General features: G+C 36.7%; 2 protein-coding genes across 2 annotated transcripts; both read left to right on the top strand.

The window, feature by feature from the left end:
• The first annotated feature begins 3,457 nt into the window (after window positions 1-3,457).
• LOC137933977 (transcription factor RF2b-like) lies at window positions 3,458-14,319 on the top strand. The gene is made up of 4 exons (XM_068778140.1): window positions 3,458-4,197; window positions 9,794-9,926; window positions 13,178-13,262; window positions 13,696-14,319. The coding sequence occupies exons 1-4, from the start codon at window positions 3,701-3,703 to the stop codon at window positions 14,046-14,048; spliced, it is 1,068 nt and encodes a 355-aa protein (XP_068634241.1). The 5' UTR covers window positions 3,458-3,700; the 3' UTR covers window positions 14,049-14,319.
• Window positions 14,320-14,519: 200 nt separating this feature from the next.
• LOC137933986 (superoxide dismutase [Mn], mitochondrial-like) lies at window positions 14,520-19,277 on the top strand. The gene is made up of 6 exons (XM_068778151.1): window positions 14,520-14,903; window positions 18,009-18,055; window positions 18,158-18,283; window positions 18,415-18,471; window positions 18,582-18,659; window positions 18,941-19,277. The coding sequence occupies exons 1-6, from the start codon at window positions 14,606-14,608 to the stop codon at window positions 19,028-19,030; spliced, it is 696 nt and encodes a 231-aa protein (XP_068634252.1). The 5' UTR covers window positions 14,520-14,605; the 3' UTR covers window positions 19,031-19,277.
• Window positions 19,278-21,054: the final 1,777 nt, after the last annotated feature.

The raw sequence follows: 21,054 nt of genomic DNA, 5'->3' as shown, positions 1-21,054 counted from the left end.
ATGAGAGGACCAAAAATATTGAGATTGATTGTGACTTTACTCAAGATACTACAAATAAACATCATTAATATATTACATCCCATCTAAGAATCAATTTGCAGACATCTTCAGCAAAGCAGTTGTAGTTGCAGTTGGTGCACATCACATTCATGTGCCAAATTGGGCATTTATGATATTTATCCTCCACCTTGAGGACAATGTTAAAAAACAGACTTATAATTAATTTATTTTTCATTTTATTTCTCTTTTAGTTGTTATTTCTTACATAAGCAAGTCCTTGTCTTACCCTGATATGGACAAGGGTATATGTGACTTTATGAAATGTTTACTATCTATTATAAATAAAGGAAAGTAGAAGAGCTCATTCTAACTTAGATACTCTTTTCCTTATTCATTGCTCTCTTCATCTCTTCCTCTTCTAGCACTTCTTCAAACACCTTATCTTCTTCTCCTTTTTTCTTCTTCTCCTTCTCTTCTCTTCTCTTTTCCACTACTCTCTCTACTAAGTTAGAGTTTAATACAGATTAGAGCCCTAGAATCAACAATGGGTATTGGGAACGTATTCAAGTAATATTATCTTCATTTCGTTGGAGTGCAGCTTACTCTAAGGTGTTTAAATCTATGATGTTTCCAAGAGGCATATTTGTTTCATAAAGAGAAAGAGCACACAAAATCGAGGACAGTTTAAACATCAAAAATTTATTTGTAAAAACCCAATCCTCAATTGGATGAATTGGTTGATATTTGATAGTCATGACTTTCAATAATATAGCTAACATCTAACCAAGGTCATCTCCTACCATCTGTTCTAGCTTTTTGTTATAAGGTTTTGTTTAAGTTGTCTTGAGAACCATAAGTAGTCTTTCTTCCCTATAGATTACAAACCAAATGAGGCAAATGAAGAGAAGGTTTCCTATCTTTGAGGGATAAGGAAACCCTCTTCATTTGCCTACATATCCAAGTTGTCTTTGGAAGATGGGTTCAAGCCCACACGATCAAAGAACGCCACATATCCAAGTGTGTTGGAAGATGGGCCCAAGCCTATAAGACCAAGGAAGGCCCATACATCCAAGTGTGTTAGAAGATGAGTTCAAGCCATAAGACCAAGGAAGGCCCACATGCCCATACAAAGATGACATGATGGTAAATAAAGAGTTATCTTATAGATATGTCATTAATTAGGTTAAAGTTCTAGGTTATAATTGTAATATTATAGTTTAATTAATCTATAAATTGAGTTTTAGGGGAAGGGTTAGGATAAGTCCATAAACCTCTTCTTCCTCTTGTTTTTCTCCCAATGGATGTCTTTCTTTTTTTCTCCTTGAGTTAAATCCATAGAGTCCTGAAAATCAATAGATTGCAAACCAAATGAGGCAAATGAAGAGAAGGTTTCCTATCTTTGAGGGATAAGGAAACCTAGTTCAGTGGCGACCTGTATTTGTGATTCTAATACAGTTTTGGGGTCAAGTTCAACTCCATTTGTTAGAGGTTTGCCCATCATTAATAATTAATACTTGTTCCCATCAAAGCCAACAATGTGAATAGGTACACCATTGGATTCATTTAAGACTCTTAAACTACTAATGATTAGAAGATTTACCCACCAAAGGCAAGTAGTAGAGTTGCAAATTAGTTGGGTTTTCTCTTTGGTTTGATGAATTGATTTACCAACTACAACAATCAAAATAGAGAATAAGCGTAAGTTTTTTTTTGTTTTTTTTGAAAATGATGAGCTTTATTAAGCACAAGAGACCAAATTACAAGCAATCAGGGATGGCAAAACAACAAGAGATTTGAAGGGAGCCCAATTCCTAGAAAGGGTGTTGCCCAAAGAATTGGTCAAACATGGTACATAAGTCCAAATACAACAGAGGGAAGAGGAGATATCCTTAAAGTCATAGAAGGCATTCTGGTAGCGCCAAGGAGGTTTGGAAAGGAGGAGCACCAGGAGATCACCACCTTGGAGTTGCCTTCAACAATACCAAAGAAGTGATCATGAAAGAGAGAGTCTCTGAAGGAGGGCCATAAACCCTGCGATAGTAGAATCCGACGTTCCAAAAGGCCCAAAATAAATGAGGAAGGTAGTACCCTCAAAATAGCGGATGACACCGCGAAGGCCAGCAGGTCCCAGGTTACCAAGCAAACTCCCATTGAAAAGTAACAAAAAAAAAATGTAATTAGGATAAGTATAAGTAATTTAGATGAAGGACATGGTACCATAGGCTGCATTAAGCACCAACTCAACTAATAATCAATCCAAGTCAAGAGACAAATGAATAAACCCTTAACAACCAGAAGAAACATGTCAATGGAGGTTTTAACTAGATATAAAACCACGAGCAGCCATAAAGAAATAAAAGATACCAATACAATTAATAACTTGAGCAGCAACACCAGCACAAGGGCTCTTTCCCCGCAAGTAGCCACAAACATTGGCAAACATCTGCTTCACATTTCTTTTGTGCTTAATTCCTTTTCTGATTCAAAGGAGAGTAAACTCAAAAACTAGTCATAGTGGTGTCATGGGAAAACATCCAATACAAGGGGAAAACAAAAAAAACTTACCACTGTGTTTTTTTGGGCCTAACAATCTTAGGAGTTCAGTTTCTAATTAAAAAACGTTTTCCTGGAAAATAAAGTAAAATTTAATTATACCTTCAAACACTCTCCTTCAAGCTGGAACATATATCTTGAAAAAACTCATGTCTATGTGGTTTCTATGGTCTTCAACCTTCAATATCTTTTGTTGAAATTTTTCCATCTTCCGTTCTCTCCCTTACATGGATGTTTTTAACGACAACTTATAGAATTCTTCGTTGTCGGTCACCTAAAACATTTTTTCATGGTAGGCTTTGTTAGAATGATACCCATGTGTAGGGTTGACATAACAAGTAAATAAAGGGACTCCCATAAAGATGGCACGGACTTGTGACCATACAAGTAGGATGTTGTTCCAAGGGTATTGTAATCATTGTAAACATCTTCCTACGAGTTAAAATTAAATAAAATTAAATAAAATTAAATAAAATTAAATAAAATTAAAAAATATTAAAAAAAATCTTTAGGGAGAAAGGGTAACATTCTAGGTCAAGTATTTTGCCTAACTACACTTGTCAATTTGTCGTATATTATATCTTAAACAATTATTGGACTCAAGGTCATCCGGCAACCCACGTGGTCCCGACTCCGATCATGTGCTTGCCTCCATTTCTTGCCGAGTGGCGGTTTTTTCTGTAGGTCCCACTTTGTTGGAATTTTGCTTGTACGTGTACCTCGTGGCCAAGCGCCAGAATAGTCCCACACAGAAAAGTTACACGTGCACCATCACACGCGTCAGCATATCTGCACCACTAGCGAGTGAAATTACCAGAACGCCACCACTAGTGGGCCCCGCACATGATCCAGAACTAAAAAGAGTGAAGAAATTCCTTTCTTGTGTCCAAAGACACAAATTTCTTTCCCTCCGGTAGTGGCGGAAACGCGGCGGAGCTGCATTAGATAATTTAGAACCGGACTTTTCTCTGTCCAAAGGGATCACAGACGCTTTCTCGGGACAGGATTTGCTATTTTTCTCTCACTTCCTGTAGCGCTGCCATGCTAAGAAAAAACTCTAACCCGGGATCTTCTCTGTGATAATTGACGGAAAGGGGCAGAGAAAATATAGGGGAAAAACGAGGCAGGGAAGAAAGGAGTGGGAAAAATGCAAATGCCGGACATCCCCAATCGAAATCCACCAAAACCCCCTGTCTCTAACCTCTCTAACGCGAGTCCTCACCCTTTTCGATCTTCTCATCACAGGAGGGCTCAGTCCGAGGTGGCTTTTCGGATCCCCGACGACATCGATCTTGTCGCCGACCCTTTTGGGCCGGCCAACGGGTCCTCCTCCTCCAACCTTGACGAGATCGGATCCGAGGACGACTTTTTTTGTACTTATATGGAAATAGAAAATTTGGGCTCGAGAATGGAGGATTCCATGGGGCAGGGGAGCCAGAATGGGGGCCCGGGAACGGCGCCGGCCAAGAGTGACGAGAAATCGGCTCCGGTTAGGCCTAGGCATCGCCATAGTAACTCCGTAGATGGGTCCATGACAACGACGAAAGGGGAGAGTGTTTTCGGCGAAATTGCCGATGCAAAGAAGGCAATGGCTGCCGATAAGCTCGCCGAGCTCGCTGCCATTGATCCAAAGCGCGCAAAGCGGTCAGTGAGTGTTTATTTATTATTTTATTTTATTGTAGTTTCTGATATCATTCTATGGTGGCTTTGAAACGGGTAACCTTTTGTCTGTTCATCTTTTATCGCCGAGTTGGATTGGCCTCGAATAGAATTTGGTTTTTATTTCATGACTACCTTGTCATAAGGCCTTGTTAGTGCATTTGGAAAGTTAGAGTGGAATGTGAACTCCACTCAATTAAATGACAAAATCGCGTAAAAGTTGGAGTGGAATTCTTTTTACTCAGGAGAGAGTAGATCAACCCGTTTCTTCACAAAACGATGGAATCTGAAATTTTACGTTTCACAAATGGAATTCACTTCCCATTCCATCTTCGCCTTCGTTCCGTTCTTCCTTCTCCTTCTCCTTCTCATTCTCCTTCCTCTTCTCTTCGTATTTTTATCACAAACGACGGCGAGGGAGGGCATCCTCCTCCCGCCATCGGCTTCCTGTCGCCGCAGGGAGGAGGCAGCCATCCCCCGCCCATTTTTCCTCCCAAGCGCCCTCCACAACTTGCAGTGGACGCCGGAGCAAGATAATGGGGTGGAAAAGGCCCCCCCTCTCGCCGTCCCTGTACTTGTCTGGCGATGGGAAGCCAACGGCGGCAGGGGAGGCCCTCCCACAGCGGTGGGATGTCTTCTCCGTCGGGTTTTTAAAATTATTTAAATTATATATTTTGTTTATAAATAAATTTTTTTATCATCGATTTAAGAAAATTTATGGATAAAATTTAATTATGTATAATTTTTATTAATTACTTAAATAATATAAATATTTTTAAATTAGTAACTTTAATCTTTAATCTTTTATTTAATTTGTGAGTACACATTATTTTTTTATGTAATTAGATTTATTATATATTAGTTGATGATTCTTATGTAAAATAAAAAATATTATCTTATAATTATTTAATTGAATTAATTAGAAAGTTCTTAATTATTTACTATTGCTTAGTTATGTGAATAAATAAAATAACTACTAATTTAGTTCATAATTATATAAAAATTTATGTCATAAAATTTAAAAAACTAATACCTTTAGAAATAATTGAAATTATTATATATTTTTTAGAATATGGTATATTATTTAATTAATACATTAATAATGTATATAAATTTATATTTATGACATCAAATTAAAAAATTATTTTTATAATTTTGGAGTAGCCAGTAGTTACATGAGTATCTTATTTTTCTTAGTTATTTCACACCAAATCTATTTTATTAATGAATTTCTTTGACATTTTCCATAAGGATACATGTGTGAAGCCAGCAGCGACTTAGTGTGCTGCCATAAGATGCGAGTATTTTTAGTCTTTACTGTTTTGACAATGGGTTCCCACTTTCCAATAGCTATTGACCTGAGATCACCTTCCTTTGTTATCTGTCCTCGATATGACTGGCAGAGTTACTGGGTAAGTGAAATGGATGAGAAATAAACCTGAAGGCTTGAAATTCTCTTTAGCTCCATCCTTTTTTTTCTGTCATTTTGTTTGCAAGAAAAATGTGCTTCTCTTCACTTTGGCATGTCAAGGGGACTAACTATAAGACACTCAGAATCTAGCCTACTATTTATTTTTGTGCAAGAGATATCCTCTTTGCTTTAAGAAAATATCCGGTATAGCAGCATATGAATGCGAAGTTCTGGTATGATTCACCGTTCATGCACTTCTATGCCGTGATCTAAATGGAATTGTGCTCTAACATACACCTTCTCTATCTGTTAGAGTGTGCTCAGTTGCCTGGTGATCTTTTCTTTCTAGGAGTACTTTGTTGAATGCAATTATTGAAGTTGAAATGAGGATTTGATGAACGTTCCTATATAGTTTATCATTATGGCGTTTGATGTCTTTTTCTTTTTTGGTAGCTCTTTGAACTTGTACATCAGGATGCGAATCTTTGCTTTCCTTGAAACTAATGTAGCTTGCTTCAGAAACCATAGAATATCACAGAAGTATTACGAGGTAACACTTCCAGTAGATTCATTTCGTGCAATTCTTGCAGATATGACTTGCTGTTATGGTCATGAAAAGTGATCATCCCTTTTTTATCTAAATGACAGAGAGGTTAGTGGAATAAATAGAAAGAGTACAGAGAGCTAAAACTCAGACCATGGCCTGAGAGAGGAATGTTATGGGGACATGAGAAGTGTTAGGACCCTCCACTGAGGGGTTGGAAATCCACCCTTCCCTATCTAATCTATCAACTGGACAGAATGGCAGAATTTGTGTAGGACCATCAATTGGTGAAGAAGCCCTTGACAATTTCTTGAATCTCTTTGAAAATGTGCCAAAATCTTGTGGAGGATGCAAATTGTTCTTGTGCCAATCCACCATGACATTGGAGTTGTCTCAACCTCAAGGGATCTGGATTCTTGATTCTTCAAGAAATCTCTCAGCTAAGTGAAGAGCCATGAGCTTGTTTCCACTTACCAATGATACCTAGGGAATTGAAATAAGTGTGGATGACAACCCCCTTTGAATTTCTGGAAGCCCCTTTCCAACCAGCCAGGGCTGGGTTGGCTCTAGAACTAACATAAAAATTCAATCTGAGCAATCTGAGGGGAGGAGGAATGCATGGACAGTTGTTTCTTTTTTCCCATCCTGAGGAAGCAAGGGTTGTTGTTCTTGATCCCTGTAACCATTGACAAATAACTATGTCCTTTACTTTCATGCAAGCAGGAGATGGGTTTATGGATTTCTAAAACTCCAAACTTTTGTTGCATATGGTCATGGGAGCTTAATGCACTCCAGGGAATAGCTGTTTCTTTTGATCTCTCCATATGACTAGCAGTCTGCATAATTTGCCATAAGCTATTACCAACCATTATAGAGCTTCTATGGGGTACATCAATCCTGGATAGAAGAGATGATTTAGAGCAACTGTGATAAACAAATCCTGTTTTCTTGTAGAGAGTTCAATTAAGAGTCATCAAGTCAAGCATATTGCTTTTATACACAGTGAAGATTCAACAAAGGATTAACTGTTTGAGATGATTCTGGCATGTTTGATGGAAACCATGTAACACCATGGCTAGTGTTAGTCGAGAGATTGACAAGAAACAAACTAGGCCAATGACATGGACTAGTTAAGAATAATCCAAAGAAATCCAGCTTTTTTAAGACAAGACTCTTGACTCCCAACCCATTGAACCTGAAGATTGCCTTTCATTCTTTTCCAAAAATAAAAAACTAATAAGAATTTTTTTTTCATTATCTTCCTTCAGAATCGTCAGTGAGCTCTATGATGGAGGACAAATTGTTCAATGAACAGCAAGATAAGGATAGTTGTGGAAACAACATATAGTGCCTTAGGGTTGTGCAATAGAAAGTTGCGTAGATCCTATGTATCAATATAGTTTTCATGCTACCTAGAGCTAGGAAAATTGGAGATGTGAATACCAAAACAAAAGGACTATCTTTCTCTTCTTCTGGTGATGAAGCAGAAAGGCTTCTTATATTATACTTTTGTGAAATTGTCGAAATAATGTCATTTTGTGCAAACTCTGAGTTTTGCTTCAGTGGTCCAAAAAGTATTTAGGATGATTGTACATGTTTCTGTTAGGGGCCATTCTAGTAGCATTATTTTTTATGAGTATCAAAAGCAAGAGGTGCCAGTGACTAGGGCCTTTGGCTAATGGTCACATGGGAGAATTTCTAGTGTAAGGTATCGGGTTTAAGTCTCAACAAGGGTTAAGGGTGTGTGTGTGCATGTGTTAAAAAAAAAAAGCATGAGGTGGGTTAAGAGTGCTTGAAGTCAGTGCATCTCCTATAGCTGAATGTTGGTTTCCTTTCAAGTGTTACATAATTTACTGTATGGAGTTGTCCTTGGATATCTTGAGCCATGAACTTTTGATGAACAAAATTTAGAGGAATTCTCATGTCAAAGAGATCCACTAGAGCTTACACCCCTTTGTAGTCTAAGAAGTCATGTAGCTGTTTAATATTTTTTTTTTGTTTGAAATAGTGTTAAGTTATATTAAAAGGCTCAAGTGAGCAAGATTACAATGAGGGGGAACCGTCCCAAACAATGAGAAATTGCTGGGAAGTTCCAAATTTAGTTAGCCTATCAGCAAAAGAATTGGTTGACCTAGGAATGTGATTCCAAGTACAAGTAATTGAAGATACAATATCTGCAATAGATGAAATAATTTGCCAATGCTGCTAGGGGGGGGGGGGGGGGGCGCTGAACTTGCGCACCAGCTGATGACCACTTTGGAGCCCCCCTCAATCAGCAGCTTCCCTTGTGAAAATTTTCAAACCAAAATGAAGAGCAGTCACCTCCGCAATGTTGGAATCCGCGATACCAACTGGCCCAACATAGGAAAGAACAGTCTCTCCTCTATGATTCCTGAATATGCCCCCCACACCAGCTGGTCTGGGGCATCCCAGAGCATTATTGTCAAAGTTCAACTTAATGCAATCACTAGGGGGAGGCTCACACTCGTAGCTGTCTAGTCTTTGAAGCAAGACTGTTATGATGTTTTGACTATCGTAATGTTGGGTTCAAGTCCATTCCAAAATGACTAGTGGAAGTAGGATTTTTTTTCTCCTCTCCATCTAATAACCATATGACTTCTCTTGATGTTAACCTATAATGGATTATCACCACTAATGCTGCTCCTCACATTCAAGCCTACTCAAATGGACAACAAGCCTGAGATGTGAACAACACAAAAGGGATACAAACTAAACATAGCACGAATTGAGCATTACAAGGCAGGTATCCTGCTCATTGAATCCAGGTTCATCCCACAATGACTGCCGAAGTTAGGAGGTTTTTTTCAACTAACAAATATATGACTTCTAATATTAACCCATTTAGGATTATTCCCATCAACAGTTATGAATCATTTAGTAATTTCAGCACCTTAGGTCTTGTCATTTTTGGGCCCATTTTGTTATTCCCTTCCTGTGGGCTATTGTAAAGTGGCAAGATAATATTTCGTCATCAAAATCAAAGACAAAGCTCTATAATGCATCCGACTGAAAAAAGGCAGTTTGTGGACTATAGATCTTGGACTCTAGTAAAATTCACATGTCAATGCTGAAGCATGCGCCGACCCATCTTTATACTGGTTTCTGGCCTGTTCAGTGACATATAATGTGCTCATCAGAGGGGTATGGGATCTCAAAATCTTATATGGCTGATCTATACGTTTATTGCTGAGCTGTTGATCCACTTCTTTTTGGACCTTTGCTGCCAATTTGCTTAAAAACCTAGGGTTTAGGAAAACTTTAAAGATTTAGCCAGTACAAATGTTTTAACCACCAACCTGGTAAATTGGCCAGACTAATTAAGAGTTTCCGCCTGCACTATAGAAAATAAAAAATTTTGGTCATGAACTTAAAGTTCTGTTTTTCTTTTGCATATTGTTAAAGTTGTATGTATTCAATAGGTGATTCAACTACTGGAGCACTTTGTCCTGGATCTCATGCGTTGTCTGTTAGTGCTTGGCTTGTTTAAAAATATTGTTTTAAACAACAATATGTGAACATGTTAAAAAAAGCAATAGGTATGCTAGATGCATTTCTCAAGTGAATCGATCTGCAGTAAATTGTTAACAGCCTACAGTAATATGCAGGATTCTGGCAAATCGGCAGTCTGCCTCACGTTCGAAGGAAAGGAAAGCCCGTTACATATCAGAACTTGAAAGAAAAGTTCAGACCCTTCAAACTGAAGCTACAACTCTCTCAGCACAATTAACACTATTCCAGGTACATACTTAAGATAGTATTTCTTTTGTTCATTCATCATTCTATCGAGATTTCATTCTTTCCTGCTATCCCTCGAGTATGAAGGCACCTGTCTAAAGGTATTTTGTGAAAAATGGTTGCATGGGTATGCTGTGCATCTAAAACTTTTATGTGGTAAACAACCAATCTGTGTTAAATTGTGCTGATCCTGTTATCTGACAATGCCTTTGTGGGTGAAACTCTTTATGTGAAACTTCATACGAACCCACTCTGCAAAACCAAATTAGGCCCATTCAAATTTGAATATTTGAAAACAATTTTTCTTATTTAATATTGTAAAGTTTAGCAACTTTGACATCAATAATTTAGTTAACAATTTTTAAATTAAGTTAAAACTCAAATTAATTTAAAGTCTGCAACCATGCTTTTCAATCACAAAGTTTATCACTATAACGTTATTCATCTGTTTTTTATTTTTTACTATTTGTTTCTTTGTTTCGCTTGAACCAGACTCTGATTTCATGAATTTTTATATTGTGAGTCGTCCACTTTGGCTTTTTTGCACATTTGGGACTGTCACTTTGCAGTCTTGTCGATATTGTAACTTGTGGATCAGATACATAGTTTTGCATCTCATTTTTCTCTTTAAGTTGTATAGAATTAATTCTATGGGGTGTAAGTTTTGCAAAACCCTGTTCTGACTATACTTTTACGAGGGTTTTTTCCCCTAATTGTGTGCCTGTCCTATGGGCTAAATTCCCATGGTCAAATCCTCATAAAACAGGCAAGTTGGTGTCAGTTCCATTTTGCCTGATCTAAGTTTCAATCTACAACAACCATTTTTCTCAACCCTATCCCTGCCTCAAGACCCAAAAAGCCATCTCATGTGGAAGTGTGTTCTATTTACACCAAATCTTTGGACCACCAGAAGGGTCTTGTCCTGTAGATGTTAATCAACCTTAAAGTTAGATTATACAAGGCCAACAATTTGGGCCAATTACTATTGGGATTCAAAAGTTTGATGTATGGCTATTTTGGTGAATCTCTTTTGTTGATTTTCAGGACTCCATGAATTTAGCTCATGGAGAAAAAAGGAAAGAAATTCATTGGGAGAAAATTGGAGGAAGAAGGGTTATGGAATTGATTATTCCTTACCCTCCCCCTGAAGTTCTATTTATAGATTTATAAAATTATAATATTACAATAATACCCCTGAACTAGGGTTTAGGGTTTTAACCCCAGAAATTTAATTTAATTACATCAATGCCATCTCTATAAGAGGACCCTTTATTTACCATCCTGCCATCATTGTATGTGGGCTTATGGACCTTCTCCTTGATTTGTGGGCCTTGAGCCCGTATTCTATTTCTCTTGGATCCATGCGTCTTTCTTGGTCTTATGGGCTTGGGCCCATCTTCTAATACACTTTGATATGTGGGCCTTCCTTGGTCGTGTGGGCTTGGGCCCTATCTTCCAACATCTTCAGTAAAATGTGGAAGACCAACTGGGGTAAGCGACTGCTAAAAGATCCATACCCAGAAGCTGGGGTTGGATACATCCATTCTTTCTTTATTTTTGGAAGGAGGGGATCTGTCCAGACAATCTTGACTATATGCGTAACTTGTCCAGCATGGTACATGCGACTTCCTCATTTGGTTTTTTCCCAAACATCATGAAGTGTGAAGTTGAGTCTAAGGCCCATCCCAAAATGACTAGCCAACTCAGGAAACCTCTTTCCCAACTGATAAACTCAAGATCTTTGTACTCACTAATCTATGTGGGACTATTCCTTAACACTCCCCCTCATGTGTAAGCCTTCTTTTGTGGCTTACAAGTGGATAATTTTAGGTGTAGGCCCTCTTTTGTGGCTTTACAAGTGGATAATTTTAGGTGTAGGCCCTCTTTTGTGGCTCTACAAGTGGATAATTTTAGGTGTAGGCCCTCTTTTGTGGCTCTACAAGTGGATAATTTTAGGTGTAGGCCCTCTTTTGTGGCTCTACAAGTGGATAATTTAGGTGTTAACCTTCTTTTGTGGCTCTACAAGTGGATAATTTAGGTGTTGGCCCACATATGTTTGTTTTCTTTATTGTGCTTTCTTTAGTGTCTACGATATCATAGATGCATAAATCTCTGTTCTTCTCCAGGAGATTCAGTATGTATAAGCACTTAATTTTTTTTCCCTGCTATATTCTGGTTGAAGGAGATTGATAGTTCCTACTTTAGGTTTTATTGAAGAAATCACTCTCCTTGGCAATTCATAATGTTTTATGACAAGACTGAAAATTTATGCTGATGGTTGACCATCTCATGGATGCAAGCTCCCAGAAGTGTCATCCACGTTGATGATTCTGCCTTAGGAATGGACCATTGACACTTGTTGTTGGGAACCTTTTTTCGATAGATTAATTCCACTCTCTCTATATGTCTCTCTCTCTCCCCATTTCTCTTTACATCCTTCTCCTCCAAGAGTTTCTGGTGCTCTTCTTAATTAAAAACTTTTCTCATTGTGCAGAAAAGTTTACATTCATTCGATAGTTTGTTCTGCACAATTGTCGGTCATTTATTATACATGAGTAGAGGTAGTTGCCAGATGTAGACTGGTTGTGACTTGTATGATACATGTGAAAATGAATACCAATTTTAGAATTTTAAATTATTGGCCTATAGTATTAATTGGATTGTTATCTGGAAAGGAAACATTTATACTTTGCAAATAAAATTATATGTTATGTGGCAATTTTTTATTGGGTGATTTTTCTCTGAGCTTGCTTTCTATTATTAGCAATATCTCTTTTTATTTGTCCTCGATCAATAGCTGGGACTTTAGATTGTAGTTTTGGCCTTATTCTTGGTTGGCTCTCTATTCATGTGGGCTACACATGTGGTAATATATAAATGATCAACTGAGCATCTGACCATTCTCTTCTAGATGGTTGCCTCTTTAACATCTACCTGTTGATTTTTCCCTCAATTTTAAAGTCCTGGATAAGTTTTCAGCGAGAAATTTTCATGCTTCTTTGTACCCATTTCTCGTTAAAGAAGCAATGTTGGAGGGGTTATATCACCATTCAATGGAAAAGAAAAAAAAAACTTTCTTTTTTCAGCTGTCCAAATCTTGCAGAGAAAGACATGGGTTGGTCTGAAAATGCTTAATTTCTATTCCTTTTTGAATCATTGGATTCATATTTAGTTCATTGCATTCACATACGCTGGAAGTGCCCAAAGGAAGTCTTTTTCTGACCTTGAGTGTTCTTGTCTCTGTTTCTTTTTAGAGAGACACAACCGGCTTGACTACAGAGAACACAGAGCTCAAGCTGCGGTTACAAGCTATGGAACAGCAAGCCCAATTACGTGATGGTGAGTTTTTCTGCGCAGTCTTCTGTTTTCATAAGTTGGTGAGAATCCTGAAATATGACTATCCTTAATACTTTTTTTGAGGTTTTTGTCAAAGTACCCACTTAAAAAGCTATCCTTTGTACTGGGGTCTGTCTTGATCTCTAGAGAAGACCATCTTCTTGTAACTTATGTTGCATCCTATGCTGTATTAGCCTTGCTTTAGCTTTCTTAATAAAATCTTCCACCATTTTAAAAAAAACAAAGTTTTAATTGACTGATTACATAAAAATGAAACTAACTTGTTTGTCAAGATATCGAACTGAAGGTAGGATTAAAGTCCAAATGCTTGGCATAGTTATCTAAAGTTCATTTTCCACCTCCATATTCTGTATAATTTTTTTTTGTTAATTGCAATTTCCATATTCTGTATTCTAACTTGTAATTGCTTATGCAGCCCTGAACGAAGCATTGAAGGTAGAGGTGGAGAGGTTCAAAATTGCAACTGGGGAAATGCTGAACCCTAACGAGTCATTCAACTTAGGCATCCATTACATTCCATACAGCCAATCATCTTTCTTTTCTCTACCGCAGCAATCGCCCCCTGTGAGCATGCAATTACCACAATATCATCCTACCCACCCAAATATCTCCCACAACCAATTGTTTGCACAATCTCACCCTTTCTCAGATATGATCCAGCAAGATTCCCTTGGCCGATTTCAAGGGCTAGATATTAGTAGAAGTTCACATCAAGTGAAAACAGAGGGCTCATCAATCTCAGCCAGTGAGAGCAGCAGCACATTTTAACTGTTAGATTGATTTTTTATTCCATTGGTTCTTTGTTTTTTTTTTTTTTGTGGCAATCATTTCTTTTCCCTTTTAGGGCTTTTGCTTGGCTGCATAGATCTTAGTTTTTACTGCATATTCTTGACTCAATTCTTTTCTTCTGTGTGTTCAATTTAATTCATCTTGTGGGTTGCTGTAATTTTGGAAAGGAATGATTGTCTTGTCTTCCCTGGGACCTGTAACTTACCTCCTCTGTACTGTATCAGCTTTTATTAACTTGGATTTTGTCTTAGGGTGATCTAATTCTGGAATGGACTTGGATTTTGATCCTTTTACATAACCTACAAGTGGCAGAAGTCGACTCCTGTAACGTCGATTATGCACGTGTAAAGATGACAAACTGTAGAGATTTCTAGCAGTGTCATTTTCGTAATATGTATTAAAATGTAGATGCAATTATTTGTCTATCTATTCTCCTCTGTGTACTTATCATCTACTCGATCGTCCGTAGCCCACTCGCCTTTCCGTTCTCTTTGCAACATTCTTCCATTTTCTCTCCATCAGAAATCTCTACTTCCATGGCTTTTCGAACCCTCTTGCGGACTGGAACTCGATTAGGGTTAGGAAATGGGGTAACGAAACTAGGACTTGGGGTTCGGAATCTGCAGACTTTCTCTCTTCCGGACCTCCCTTACGACTATGGCGCACTGGAGCCCGCCATTAGCGGCGAGATCATGAGGCTCCATCACCAGAAGCACCATCAAACTTATGTTACTAATTACAACAATGCTCTTGAGCAGCTCGAGGTGGCGTTGAACAAGGGGGATGCGCCGACGGTTGTAAAGTTGCAAAGCGCCATCAAATTCAACGGCGGAGGTTTGGTTTTGCGATTGATTCTTATGTTTGTCTTCCCATTTCATGCATCCCCTCTTCTGTTGGAATGATTTAGATCTCCTTTACTTGTCGAATAAATGGGATCTCGTCTCTCCGTTGGCTTAATCTTTTGGGTATTTGGAATAGTTAACAGACGCCAACTTTGCTGTGGTTGGATGTTTTTCTGAAATTATGACGAATTCAGAATTTGATTTCGTTTTTCTTTCGTTTTTTTTTTTTTTTTTTTGTAAGGTTCGATAGGCGAATTATTCATTCAGATTGACAGAATATAAAGCACCTGCAGACCCTTCCCGGGCTGTAAGCAGTAGTATGAATTGTTGTAATTTAATCTTTTAACGAGTTTGAGCTCTTTACAAGTAGGGTAAGTGAAGGGCTCACTTATGTGAGTGTCGAATACATGCTACTCGCTTCTATAATTTGGCTGTTCTCCGATACACACATCAGAATGTGCATATTGTAGAAAGCCTATGACATGCAGGGTCACTAAGGAACGCTTGAGTCACCTTAAGAAATATGTTTGTGAAAGTTGTGATTAATCGCAGGAATCCTTCTGTTGAAAACTACATTTCACTGAGTGCTTTGATGCACTTAGACATTTCTGCACTTAAAGAAGGTCCAAGCCTGGACGATGAGTATGCACAGTTTGCTGGTGTCCATGTTATTTCCTACATGTTGAAATAATAGGGTACATAAATATTTCAATTCCGGACACGTGGGTGGATTTCACTTCTCCATTAGTTTTAGCATCTAGATCAGGTATACATATATAAGTGCAGCTATAACTAATGCTTTATCTAGACAGAATTCTCTCTCCACTAAGTAAATCATATTGTATGGTAGATTACAGACAGTCTGTCATTAGAGACAATGGGTCCTTGTTTAGGTGGAATTTGTCATACTCCGGTGGACTCTTTCTTGAACAATAAGAAATAGAACCATTTAGAAGTAAAAACATATAATTGTACACCTGCTGTATTTGTAAATCTAAGGTACAGTTTTGGCCCTACACCTAAAGGTTGGTTGGAGAAGTGACCACTTCACCGCACTGTAATTAGGTCTAGATCCCGAGCAAGAGGAATGATGTGGAGAAGTGTTCTCATGTGTCTGGAGTTGTTGAAATATTTAACAGTTACTTATTTTTTAAGGCAATGTAATCTTAACATAACCATCCTGGTTCTCACATGTTTCCAAGTTTTTTACTGGCTGTTTTCCTGTCATGGTAAGTGTCTATCAGTGTAGTTTGTACTAGAGATCTGTCTTTCGTTTCTGTTAGTTATAGAATCTCCTATGTTCTAATCCTCGATGTAAAACTCTTCAAGTTAATCTGGCAATATCAATCTTCTTTGGTGTTATTCATTTGAATTTGAATATGTATGTCTTGCATAACCATATAATAAAATTCTGTCCTCAACTGAACTCGCTGTTTATTAGATTTTTATTTAGTAATTTTGGGATTATTTGAGTAATTAATGCTTCTTAGAGAGGCTTTAGGAAGAATTCCAATAGGTAGAGACTTTACAACTCTGAAGGTAAAAACCATTCTTTCCTTGTACGAAGTTGATGCTCTTCTATCTTGATAAATTCAAGTGCCTTAGCATTATTATGTTAGAAGAAGAAGGCAAGAGAGAAGGAAGGTCGAAGTGTGAGAAGAACAACTTCAAGAGAGATAGAAGAAGAGAAGAAAGAGCGAGATGTGTGGGAGAATTAGGGTGAGATTACGTTGTTCTCTCATCCCTCCTTCATTCTTTTATTTATATTCAGTGAGAAAATAAAAATACATAATGTCTATAATGCCCTTAGGGCTACAATCTAGCTCATGGAAACAATTTTAAACCAGCTTAAATAGTAAAGGACTCGTGGGGTTCACCTTAACACTCTCCCAAGCTGGTGAAAAAACATAAAAAACACCCATCTTAATCCACAAATTGTGAAGATAAGTCGTAGTCACAGAAAAGGAAAAAGAAAAAGATTTTTTTTTATGTTTTTTCAGCGGAAAAAGAAAAATTTCCAGGCCCTAGAAGCTCCGTTTTAATACCATGATAAACTCTAGAGCCTTAACATCATTATCCTTGAAGTATTGGAAGAAGAAAGCAAGAGAGAAGGAAGGTGGAAGTGTGAGAAGAACGAGTTCAAGCAAGAGAGAAGATGAGAAGAAGAAAGAGGGAGATGTGTGGTAGAATTAGGGTGAGAGTACATTGTTCTCTCATCCCTCCATTTCCTTATTTATTTTCAATGAGAAAATAAATATACATAATGTCTATAACGCCCTTACGGCTTCTTATTAAAGGACTCATGGGGTCTCTTAAAACATATCTGATGGAACTCTTTAAGGTTTGAGCACTTGTCTGACCTTCTGTCAACTCTTACACCAACTTCTTATTAGTTTAGGATGGATAAGAGGCCAGATAATGTAGTTTCTGTACCATTGAAAAGGAATAGCTAACCTAATTCCACAACCGAAATTGGCTGAGGAAAAGGAAGAAAATGAAAAGAGAAGGAGCATTTCAATGGGACTTCAGGGAGAGAAGTTTTCGGTTCTTGTGTCATTCATGAAGACAACCCTTTTTTCGTTTTTTCAAAATGATTCATGAAGAGAACCTAAAGACACATAAAGCATTTAGGCTTGTCCATGTCTTTAAGTGGTGAAATGAGGGGTTCTCCATTAAATTATTAAGTTAGAACCCATCCAGTCTGTGTGGGCTAAGGATCTTATCTATATATTTGCATTTTCTATTGGGTAAGTTGGTAAATCTCATACCTATAGTCCGAGATTGGTGTGATATAAGGGATTTGGCCTTTTTTTTAATGACAAAAAGTTTCACTATGTACCACCAACTTGGTCTCCAGTTATCTATGTGAAAGCCACCATGTAGAAAATATTGCACTTATGAAGTGTTTATCCATGTGAAATGGTCATTAGGGTAGTATACATTTTGAGAAATGTAAATTTTGTAATGAAAGTGGCCTGAATTTTAATGAGCTCTCTATGATCTGGTATGTCTGACTTGTGGAAAGAGAATCCAAAGATTTATATCCTTATTCTTGTGCTTTTGTTATATGATGATGATCAGTGAACTCTTCTTTTAGGTCATATCAATCACTCAATTTTCTGGAAGAATCTTATTCCTGTTAATGTAAGTACTTAGTTCTCTTCTGCTTTAATGAGATCTATTTAATCGATGCACCACTCCCACTGCTTAAAACCATTTACATGCTCCATTGTGATAATTATGCAGGAAGGAGGTGGAGAGCCTCCTAAAGGCGATCTTGGTGTGGCCATTGACAAACAGTTTGGTTCTTTGGAGGTCCTTGTGCAGAAAATTAATGCTGAAGGTGCTGCTTTGCAGGGCTCTGGTTGGGTGGTAAGTCTTGAAAATGTCTATAGTTGTGTTGTTATCTTCTGTGGAGATTACATTGCTTGCATGCGCTTGGATGCCTAGGATATAGAAAAATACTCTGATCGCCATTTCATCACTTTTAATAACTTTGACAGTGGCTAGCCCTTGATAAAATCCAGAAGAATCTTCTTGTTGAAACTACAGCAAATCAGGTAATCGACTGTTATCCTCTTTGAGAAAAAAACCAGGAAATTTTTTCATGATTTATTTTCATGTGGCCTTGGTTATGGCAAGCTAAAACTTAAAGCATGTTTGGCTGTAGGACCCACTAGTGACTAAAAGTGCATCTTTAGTTCCCTTGCTTGGAGTAGATGTATGGGAGCATGCATACTACCTACAGGTAAGTTAAAAGTATTTTTTTATTTTTTTTGAAACGGTGATGATTTTATTACGAAGCAAAGCAAGATAATACATAAAGGGAGGCCTCCTTTTACAACAAGAGATTACAGGGGGGACCCAATTTAACACACGAATCAGTAGCCGAATTGGCTGATCTAAGTTAAAAGAATTTCTGGAGCTGTATTCTTGTACCATCCATTATTGTCATTCAAAGTGTTTGTGAAGCTGTGTTCTTGGACTATCCTTTGATGTCACTCTAAAGATGGTTTGTTAATGGTGCAGTACAAAAATGTCAAACCGGACTACTTGAAGAACATATGGAAAGTTATTAACTGGAAGTATGCGACTGAAGTATACGAGTCACCAAAATAGGATCCTGTGCAGACCTTCTTGAGTTAATTACTATGGAAAAGTAATGACAGGGTAAGACCCAACTTTTGTTATTATGAGAAATTTTTTACTTGTCTGAGTTCGTTCTAGATCAGTAATGGACCTCAATAAAATGTGTTCATAAACAGCTGTGGTGATTCCTTGTTTCTAAGGTCTGTTACTTTTAGAACAGGATAAGAGGAAACAAGAGAAATACAACATCGAAAAAACCAACTTTGGTACTCTTTTTTACATGCAGTTTATGGATGCCTGAAACGATATACGCAGTCTGCTGCAACTAGTTTGATGCAGGAGTATAATGCAGCCAGTGTATTTGTTTGATAAGAGAAATATAGTCTAAAAGTGTAGTCTAAAAAGAGATTCGCTCATAAACAATACTCAAAAAGAGCATATAAAATCTAAAGATTATGCTTTATTGTGTTGGTTATAGAGGGTTTTGTATGATCAATGACTCTACAATGTTCAATCATGTTTTATAGGTTCAATTGGTTGCATTTGGTGTGATTTATCCTACTAAAGCAGATAATTGATCATGCATTATAAACTCTGCCACACTACATTCTGCATTATTGATCATATCCAAGTAGGGTGGTCGATCATGCCTTACGCCAAAGTATAATTTTTTATAATTTTGCATGAGACAAAACAAGAATAAGGGTTTAACAAGTTCAAAACAATCATATTCATTGTTTAAACATGGTTTTGGAAAATATTCATGCCTTACAAATGTTCTTGTGTACCTTAGATTTGGAGTTTGGTCCTCATACACTTAAAGTTCTTGAGAAATCTCTAAGATACACGTAGATTCTAGTATTCAAATATTCAATCTTCGCACATCGATTATCGATTGGTCGTACAACTCGAGGTCTTTTATTTGAATTTGTTGATTATTTTGTATAGGCCTTGATCTTTTGTCTCTTGAAGGAGTTTTGCATTAGAAATACTTCAAATGTTAGCACAAATATGGTTAAATTTTATTATCATCAAAATATGAATGATGGTCAACCTTATTCTAACCTCTTGGGTCATATTTGTGTCTAAGAGGATATAATAATTCAAAAGTGTCTTAGTTATTTTATTTCTCTTTAATTATTATTTAGTTTGATTATATTTTGGAGTTTATGCATTCATAATACTTTTTTCATATTATAAATTATATATTTATGAAAAAAATATTTGAGTTTGCTTTTCAACCTTTTTTTAACAAAAGTAATTTCAGTAATTAAAGTTTTTTCTTGAAAAAAAATCAACTATAAATAATTTTTAAGTAAAAATTTAATAACTAGAAATAAATTTTTTTTGGAGTTACTAAAAATATTTAATAACTAGAAATAAGAAAATAATAAAATGTTTTTTTTTTATCTCCTAAAATTTAACAGAGTTTTTTTTATTGTTTATCAAATAACAAATTTTCATTTACAATTTTTTTACTTTTGTTTTTCATTAACACCAGCACAACCTTTGAGAGCTTATTAAGGGTTAGAGAATAACAAATTAGCAATGTAGCATGCTTGAAAGACTTTTGTAGCAGCCATGACTCATATCATAGGGGTCCACGCGGTTCTAAAATTTTGACCATTATTCCAAAAAATAGTTAGTAAAAATTATCCAAAAAAAATTTTATTAACTATTTTTGAAAATAATAATAGTTAAATTATCATTTTACTTTCTTTTCCGTGCGGTTCCAAACAGACCCGAAGGGTAGGTGACACCCATAGAGGAGACATCTTGATGATATAATTTTAATAAGTAAATAAGGGTGAAATAATGTGAATAAAAACTCTTATTAAAAATTTACTTAATTTTATACCCAAATTTTCAATTGGAGTAATGATTGATTTATTTTATTTTTTAATAAAATAATAAAAATTAGGATAAAAATTTCCCTATCCCAATTCATAAAAATACCAGGATATTTATATTTTATATTTTATTATAATAAATACACCCTAGACATACATAAAAGTTGGATATAATTTATATTTGATTAAGACCAAGGATTATTC

The sequence above is a fragment of the Aristolochia californica genome, unplaced genomic scaffold, assembly GCF_029961685.1.
Source record: "Aristolochia californica isolate CCGP_79_NKW_82.1479 unplaced genomic scaffold, dmAriCali1.0.hap1 SCAF_10, whole genome shotgun sequence".
In the NCBI taxonomy this organism is placed as follows: Eukaryota; Viridiplantae; Streptophyta; class Magnoliopsida; order Piperales; family Aristolochiaceae; genus Aristolochia; species Aristolochia californica.
The sequence above is the reverse complement of the archived record's forward strand: the minus strand, read 5'-3'. Positions and strand labels throughout refer to the sequence as shown.